Source organism: Vespa velutina, chromosome 17 (genome assembly GCF_912470025.1).
Source record: "Vespa velutina chromosome 17, iVesVel2.1, whole genome shotgun sequence".
Taxonomy (NCBI): Eukaryota; Metazoa; Arthropoda; class Insecta; order Hymenoptera; family Vespidae; genus Vespa; species Vespa velutina.
Genome location: NC_062204.1, coordinates 4,239,441 through 4,248,360, shown reverse-complemented (window position 1 = coordinate 4,248,360; position 8,920 = coordinate 4,239,441). Strand labels below are relative to the sequence as shown.

The 8,920-nt window shown below is 46.9% G+C and overlaps 2 protein-coding genes and 1 long non-coding RNA gene across 10 annotated transcripts in view; 1 reads left to right on the top strand and 2 right to left on the bottom strand.

Annotated features, from left to right (window-relative positions):
- LOC124955205 (dynactin subunit 6) overlaps positions 1-8,920 on the bottom strand; it is a 73,924-nt gene that overhangs the window by 12,203 nt on the left and 52,801 nt on the right. The window lies entirely within an intron of this gene.
- The window catches only part of LOC124955184 (probable nuclear hormone receptor HR3), a 72,459-nt gene that overhangs the window by 10,738 nt on the left and 52,801 nt on the right, over positions 1-8,920 (bottom strand). For 4 of the 8 annotated variants that reach the window (XR_007102791.1, XR_007102790.1, XM_047509254.1 and 1 more), the window contains exons 1-4: positions 4,574-6,419; positions 4,244-4,471; positions 671-836; positions 312-538 (exon numbers count right to left, since the gene is read on the bottom strand). Coding sequence is in view for 6 of the 8 variants with exons in the window: in XM_047509254.1 (XP_047365210.1) it covers positions 312-538; positions 671-836; positions 4,244-4,471; positions 4,574-4,856 (904 nt within the window). In the remaining 2 variants the exon portion in view is untranslated. Of the gene's footprint in view, positions 1-311; positions 539-670; positions 837-4,243; positions 4,472-4,573; positions 6,420-8,920 lie in introns of those variants that run through there. The other 4 variants (XM_047509253.1, XM_047509251.1, XM_047509252.1 and 1 more) reach the window with 2 other exon arrangements.
- Positions 1-8,920, top strand: part of LOC124955211 — a 58,842-nt gene that overhangs the window by 12,656 nt on the left and 37,266 nt on the right. The window lies entirely within an intron of this gene.

The window sequence follows — 8,920 nt, the reverse complement described above, 5'->3', positions numbered from 1 at the left end:
GGTGACGCGTCGTTCGACGACGAGTGTGCGTGTTAGTTTCGATCAATTAGCGTTAATGGCGGCGAAATAAAGAGTGGGCAGTTGGAAGGAACGGTAGAAGAGGACCAGGAAAGAGAAAAAGAAAGAGAGAAAGATAAAGATAAAGACAGAGATAGAAAGTGATGTATATATATGCATATATATATACATATATATATATATGCATATATATACACACACATATATATATATATATATATATATATATATATAAAGAGAGAGAGAGAGAGAGAGAGAGAAAAAGCAACGAGAAGTAAATATAGAAGGCTTACCGGTGGTGACCACACTGGGAAGTACTCCGGTTGCCGTAACCGCGGAGGGTGTGTCTGGTGCGACGGTGTCCGCCACTTGCGTCTGCGTCGGCCTAGGGTCGTAGGCCGTCGTACTGTCGACGTAATCGGCGCTCAGCTCGTAATTCGTCATCGCTTGATGATTGTAATAACCGGAACCACCCGTACCGGGTCCGGGCGAAGCGTACTCGCTCCCACCGTACGGGTACCTATCCATTGCGAAAAGATTAAGTCGATGAGAAGAGCCGAGATCGAGCCGTTTCCTTTTATTCCTTCGTTCGAGATAGACAGCGGAGAGCTCGGTTACGCTTCTATCTTTAGACGAGAAAATAGGTACTGACCCGCCGTTGTAAGGGTGGTGCTGATCCGAACTGCTGGGCGTTTGATGCTCGAACACACTGCTATCGGGAGCCGTTTCAGAGGCCGCTCTCATTTGTGCCCTATGAAACCTGACCTCATCCTCGACCTTCTCCCGCTGCTTCTTTGACATACGCCCGAATTTAACGGCTGAAAGGAAGAATGTTACTGCCGGTTAGAAAAGGAGCGTTACGTATCTCCGCGTATTTTCGAGAGATTCAAAGGCCGAAGGAAGTATTGAATGGCAGAACGAAGAAATGTCTAGAGAAGAAATCCTAAAGAGGTGAATTTTAATGACTCGAATTTCTAACGAACGAACATATATTTTGAGGAAATAGAGAAACGAGAAGCGAGACCCCCTATATAGGAGGTTGGTTTATTTCGTTATTACTGGCCATATCACGATAACAACGAACGAAATTCCGATCGAAATTCCCTAGAGGAGGAATTGCTTCTCCCCGGAGAGTTTTCAAGGTCTTTGACCTTGTCGTCTCGCTCGACTCCATGGAGTAAGCCACGCGCTTACTCCACTTAGGAAATCTGGGAAACTCGAGCGTAAAATAGGTACGGACGTCGTATCGAGAGGTCGATCGAGATTGCAGCACGTGACTTTTGCCCCACTCTTTCCCGCGAAAGGGGAGGAGAGCAGGAGAACGCGGAAGCTCTCGTCTCTTCGTACCCACCCGCTCGTTAATGACGACGTCGTGCATACAGAGGGAGATACGTACGTCATAGGAAGATTCGATAGACTTTGCGTGAAAACGTTTATGGTCATGGATTACGTCTTAAAAATATATTCGAACTTTGCGAGGTCGTTCCACTCGAATCTGTGCTTGGACTTCCTGTCCGTCTATTGTCCGGTTGTTGCACGATTGTTTTATCGAAGGAAAAAAAAAAAAAAATAACGTAAAGAGCAACTTAACGTCGATCGCGTCGAAACGAATCCTATTTTTATCCTCGCCGAATCCGTTCCTAGACCGAACCGAAATGAAAGTTTGCAATGTTTTTCGGTCGACGCTATCTTACTACGCGATATTACTGTCAACGAGCGACTAGAAGGATAGAGAATCTATACTATCGTCGATATGGTTCAGCGCGTACCGATTTACGAGCGTGCCAAGAGCGATTTACGATCGGAAGGGAAAGAAAAACAAGAAAAATACAAGTGGAAAGAAAAGAAAAAAAAAAAAAAAAAAAAAAAAAAAAGATCGTCTAGTTTGTGAGTCTGGCCACGGTCGAGTGCAAAGGAGAGGTCCGTTCGAATCGTGAGCGCGGACGGTCACGCGTTTTGCATGCACGCATGTACGCACGCATGTACGCACGCATGTACGCACGCATTGGGAGTGAGGGTGTACTCTGGGTGGGGATAGAAGAGGGGAAAACGTTACACGCGACGTCAGTCGCCCAGCTGAACCGCTATCGGGATCGTGTACACGCGCGTTGGATGGACGAGGAAGGCGAGAGAAGAGTGACGAGGACGGAGCGACGAAGGGTGATCGACCGAACGCGAAGACCACCAGAGAGAGAGAGAGAGAGAGAGAGAGGGAGAGAGAGAGAAGAGAGTAGCGAGGGTGGGAGCAAGACAGAGATGACAACAGGAAGAGTATGCGCCGCCAGCACACGATGCACTTTCTGCTTTGCTCTCACACGTGTGCGTATACATATGTACGTACGTATACGGCGATGTACACGAGAAGACGATGGACTCGGCTCTCTTATCGTGGAACGCAAATAAGCCTCGTAAGAAGAAGGAGGGGGGAGGAGGAGGAGGAGGAGGAGGAGGGGGGGGGAGGGAGGAGGAGGAGCAGTTTATGCGATTACTACTACCGTATCGAATCCACGAGCGAGTTTATCCGTACGATATGTGCAAGATCGACGTGACGAACGAGACGTAAGTTAATTACGATCCGATCGTTCGTAAATATGTTCCTACGTTTAACGGACGATAGGCTAACGTTATTACCATTGTACTTGCGTATACACGTATATTCATTGGGATAAAAATGCTCCATCGAAAGAGGAAATACGATATACACGTTGCGTGGATTCGAAATAGAATTTTATTGCATCCACTCGCGAGGAAAAGGAAATGGTGGTATTAGGGTGGGCGTAGTTATTACATTGTAGACTCGCTTAGACGATCGTATATCTATTTTTTATAGCGACGTTTCGATATATATTGTTCTTGTCTTTCGTCTCGTTGGCACTACACCCAAGTTTTTTCGATCGCGATATTAACTCGGCCGACAGGGAATAATGAACTTCTGTTCGACTATGTTGTATGTTTTTTCTTTTAAAAAATACAAACTCACATACGCCCTATCAATATACCTACGGGGCTCTATACGTTGATGTATTTTTAGAGAAAGCAACGGAGTCGCGATTCAAAAGACCAAATATGCGTGTAGTCACGATCAAGGAGACCGACGATGCATCTTCGCGCGTTGAACGATCTTAAGACGATCAAGGACAGGGTGGCCTACTTAAGAGAAACTCCTCCACAGCTAGGTGAACGGCATATCTAATCCAGGAATATCCACAAAGGAAATCCAGCGCGACGTGTCACTTTCATAGTCTGCTAAGCACCGCAATCTTACTTCCTCTTTCGGATATGCGCGCGCGCGCGCGTGTGTGTGTGGTGTGTGCATGAGTGTGTGTGCGCGCGCGCAAGCGTACGCACGCACGCACGCACGCATACGAAATATCTTTAGTCGGAGTAGCGTAGTTAACGTGCTTAAGACAGCTCGTAGCACACGCTTCGATAAGGTGCAGCGTGGTAAGAAAGAGGGAAGAGGAAGGTTGTGGTCGGTGAGACGCATTCGTGAAGGGGAAAGAGGGGATGCACGGTCTCTGATAAAGGGTCGTATACCCCGAGAGAGGCACACGCGTGTCCGTTACGATCCCCGTGTATCGGATTCGAGAGCCATGGACGTGCTTCTGTTAATGCGATACCAATAGTATTAACTCTTAATTACGTTTCGCGTAAATGCGTCGATCTCTCGCGAGCATGTCGCTTTCCAATAAAATCTCGATCCGATATAATACTACCCTATTTATGTATATTTTTGGGAAGAAAAATCAAAAGAAATTAGCGTTACAATTCTTTCTATTACATTCGATAGATATCGACTAATAAATCTTAGGGCCTATAAACGTTGTCTTTCCTACGAAAATGGAAAATGATCGAAGTTGTCGAGGAGGAGACGGGAAAAGACGTTGTACGCGTTTTAAGAAGCAGCCCGAATCGAACTAGGAAGAGACAAATGAAAATGGCTAAAGTTACAAGTGGTAGTTGAACGACCCGAACGAGAAAGATATGGACTAGAAGTTGCAAGGGAAAATCCTTTAAAACTGATGCGAAATTGCTTCTTTCCTTGGGAAGGTTTCTCTCTTCCTCCCCCTCCCTCCATGCGGTGGGCACTTATCGTGATTTATTGCAATGCTTTTAAACGTTTTATCAAGGTCAACAAGAAGTTATTACGACGAAGTTGCAATCGAAGGAGGGTCGACGAGAGTTTTCTAGCGTTTTTCCATGAGTACAGACAGCTACTACTCACCATCTCTGGACATGCCGAGGCGTAGGCACTTTTGCAAACGGCAATACTGGCACCGGTTTCTGTTTACACGGTCGACCACGCAGTTTTTGTTCCGCGGACATTGGTAGTTGACGACGGACGATTGGGACCGCCTGAAGAAACCTTTGCAACCCTCGCAGGTGATTACACCGTAATGAACGCCGCTGCTCTTGTCGCCGCACACCTTGCACGGGATTATCTCGATCTGGGCTGAAATTAAAAAAAAAAAAAAAAAAAAAAAAAAAAAAAAAAAAAAAAAAAAAAAAGGAGAAAAGAAAAAGAAAAAGAGAGATCTTTTTAATTCACACGTACGATTATAGTAAGTAAAAAAGTATCGAAGGATAAAGATGAAATCGTGATATATATGTTTGTGCGATATCGACGTTATCGACGATCGAAAAGATCTCGATCTATCGATCGTCATCGCAATACCTCGTATCGAATTAACGTGCAGTTTACGATCGTCCGCGGTATTATTCGCAGGGCTCGTAGGTTGAATCGGGCCAGTTCTCTGTCTGGTATCTTCCCGTGGCTGCGGGCTTGTACTGTCCGCGCCCCAAGTCGATCCACCGAATACCGAAAGACTTCCCTCCATTGACAAAAATGATCGTCCTCTCCTCTATCATTTACGACTCGTCATCTGACAATGAGCTCTGCCTCGTCATTGTTCTTCCTCAACACCGTCTTGCTTCCTCGCGCCTCCGCGATCATCGGAGGATTATGCGCGCGCGATCTCTTTTTTCTTCTCGTCGATCTTTCTCTTTCCTCGACGTTTGCGTTAAGCGAGTTCGACTTTGAACTCGTTGCACGATACCACGGGAATATACGTCTAGACGTTGGCCCTTTCGAGGACCTCGGAATTTGAACTCGACGTTGACATTCAATCGATCCTACGTTTTACACCATTACGGACCACTCTTGCCACTATATCTAACGATAGATAGAACAAGAGAGAGACAGAGAGAGGGAGAGAGGGAGAGAGAGAGAGAGAGAGAGAGAGAGAGAGCGCCAGCCAATCAGCTGGAGAGACGAAAAGACGAAGAAGAATGAAAAGTCGATGGGAGGGAAAAAAATAATGCGTTGGCTGCAGAAATGTTCCTCGCCGATCTCTATTTTCGTTCGGAGCTTCGTCGTGATGCTGCTTGGCTCAATATCGTTATATGAGTGCATTAAGCCGATGCAAGAAGAGAGCGGGGAGGGGGGAAGCGACGTCACGCACACGCACACGCACCGTACGGACGTGCGCACAAGCGTACATTCACGCGTTTAATACGTTAGGTATATACGTGGAAAGAGATGCACGGAAGCGACGAAGAGATTCGGTGTGCCCTATGTCTCTCCTATATCGCGTTGCCTGCCTCTCTCTCTCTCTCTCTCTCTCTCTCTCTCTCTCTCTCTCTCTCTCCCTCTATCTGTTTTTCTCTCTCGTTCCCTCTCGCGCGAGTCCGACAACTCTAGCGCCACGAGTAGCGTCGAGGCGCTTGCACCATACGGTCGAACATTACATAACCGAGAACGATGAACCCAGAGTACAGTCACCCGGCACGCTCGCATCTTCGACGTGCGTCATGCCTTGCCCCGACTAGAGAGTGCAACGCGCCGGCTACTATACACCCGGAACTCCCGAAATCAAAACGAGAGATTTATCTCTTAGCTTTTCCTTCTCGTTTCTTCTTCGTCTCTATCGTCTAAGTATGACTACGGTCGGCTACGAGCCATTGCCAACGTTGGAATCGTTCCTTACGTTTCACCGTGTACTCGAGCAGATGGACCAGGAGATAGGAAAGACGACCGTTAAACGAGCGTGGACTATCGCGAGAGCACGTGCTTGGATAGTAGTAGTCACTTATATTTTTTAGAAAGACAGAGAGAGGTGGGGAGGGTGGGCGGAGGGGGAGAGCAAAAAGACTTTGAGAACAACGAGGACGCTATCTTCGTTCAAGCTCGAAAAAAGATAGAAACAGAGCTTCGTAACGGCGTAGGACGATCTAAGAAGGTACTTTGGAGAAACGACGACACTGGACGACGACAACCAAGAGATATATCCGCTCGTAGGAGAAGCTGGAGATCTCAGAGAGATCGCGCACGGTGAAATACCGGTTTATATTGTCATAGTCGAGGACGATGGTAGGAGGTTATGTTCGTTCTTCGCCATGTTCTTCGAAGAAAATGTCCAATTTCATATATATATATATGTGTGTGTGTGTGTGTGTGTGTGTGTATATATATATATGTATATATATATATATATATATATATATATATATATATATATATGTGTATATATATATATATATATATAGAAATATGTGTGTATGTAGATATAACTATTCAGGCACTTATCAGTTTCATGAAAAAGAGAAGAGAAATAGATAAGATTTACGCAATTTTGGAAGAAGTAGAAACTTGAAAGAAAAAGTTTGGCCGGATTATAAACGCGATCTCGGGTGTTCGAGTCAACGAGAAAGAGTCGAAACACACACAGTCGACTTGTTTCCGATAGCTCGACCGCCACGAGCGGTCGCGCGTGTCGCGCAAGCGCCGATACAGCGCGCGGTCAAGAAAATACACGCGCGCGCGCGACCACTAATATCACTAACGAATAGTAACGCACGAGTTTTTCAATCTGGAGCCTTTCCAAAGTCAAACTCGTTCGTTTTCTTTCGTTTCGTTTGTCGGCACTCCTTGCACGTAAACACCAACATGCGCGCACTCGACGCTCTCTTCCGGCTAACTCGCGAGTTTGTCCCTTCGATGTCCTCTTTCGATTGATACGATGAGAAGAAGAAGGAAGAATAAGAAGAAAGAGAGAAGGAGGTGTGTACGACTTGATCGCGTATGGAGAAAGGGCAATGCGAGAGACGGAAGAAAGATAAATAGAAAGGCACGAACGTTGGCGACTACGACGACGACGACGACGACGACGACGACGACGACGACGACGACGACGACGACACACTCGCGACACGATTCCTTTCTCCGCGAAAAATTTCGAGAGGTTGGCGCGTGCACTCGCGCGATGTACGATATATTATGTACGTAGTATGTATATTAGTATATTAGACACTATCAAGGAAACGTTCTTTCTTCGCGTATTCTACGGCCGGAAAAACTCGCGGAAAGTCTACGACTGCCGCGTGAATATATTTCGGGGTTCGACGAGCTTCGAGCGAGAGTATGCGTGTCTTGTACGTACGCGTGCAAGAGAGGACAGAGAGCGAGCGAGAGAGAGCGAGAGAGAGAGAGAGAGAGAGAAACAGAGAGAGATGGAGGTGTTTTTCGGGGACCGGCGTAGAGCGGGCTGGCATCTCACAATATGTCAGAACTCCCCGCTGCCCCTCAGGCCGCTGCCCCACCGACGCCAAGGCAGGTCACTGAACTGTGCGCGCCTCCGCCGATGATGGCCGAGTGCTGCCTCACCCTTCGCTCCCCCCCCCCCCTCCGCCCTCCGTCCCTCATCCCTCCGACCCTCCCGCAACAGTCGTTCTCGACGCACCGTCACTCTTACAACCACCTCCCCCCCCCCCCATCCCTCCCTCACCAATCCCTCCTCCTACCCTCTGCCAGCACTCGCACAGCGCGCACTCGGTAATCGAGCACCCCACTTCTCTTCTTTGGTTACAAACCGAACTTCTCCCGAACACCGTCGAACTTTACCGAGAGCATACCGACTCTTAACGAAGAAGCACGAAGAATCGTGCCACCGAATACGAACTCGCGAGGCGCGCGCTTTCTGATCGTCTCGCGGCCTACTACCACTCGCTGCTTCTGCTCCTGCTTCTGCCGTTGCTCCTACGACACGCGTTAACTTTATTAACGCGGCTGGTTAAGGGCAACGCCAGGGGCCGAATGCACGAGAGCGTATCGTGTTTCCTTCGTGAACGAACGTACCATTTATAAGGGGGATACTACGAGTTCACGGATGTGTCTCGGCTTTTAGCTGCATTTCCATTTCTTTTTTCCTCTTTTCTTTCTAAATCCACTTGGATACGCGCGCGCTAGAGAGATAGATAAGAGAATGACGGGGGGAGAGAGAGAGATTATCCTCGCTAGAATTTTTTTCGCATCGAGGGAGAATCAAGGAATAGAATATTTGAATTTGTTGGTATCAAGATACATTGCTTCGGTCTACTCTTGGGATAGAAAGAATATGATTCGTTAAAAATTGCGATTGATCACGGAGCGTGTAAGATCAGACTGTATCTCGATACGTCGAAAACGATAGGCGAGAAAAGTCTTATAAACGTACGTAAAGGGTACTTTTAACGATTCAATGCTCGCGATTGTTCGTAAGCGCTCTAAAGAAAAGCATAGCTCTCTCTTTTCTTTTTATCTCGTGTCATCCTTCGTCCGATAATATCGATTATCAGTGTAGTTATCTGTGCGACCTGATTCTCGAAGACACGATTAAACGACGATTAAGATTAAAAACGAAGACTTCCCTTTTCTCTCTCTTAGAAAAAGAAAAGTCGCATCTCAGAGAGAAAAGAAAATAAAAGAAAAGAGAACTTTTTTTCCTCGAGAGTTTTATGTCCCTTTTTTTTTTTTTCTTCATCTTCTCCGTTCTCTCGCCCACGAAAATACTCGTGGTATTACGCATGCGACGACGATAACACGCGCATAGGAGAGCGCAAAATGATCGTTTATATTTTACGAGTA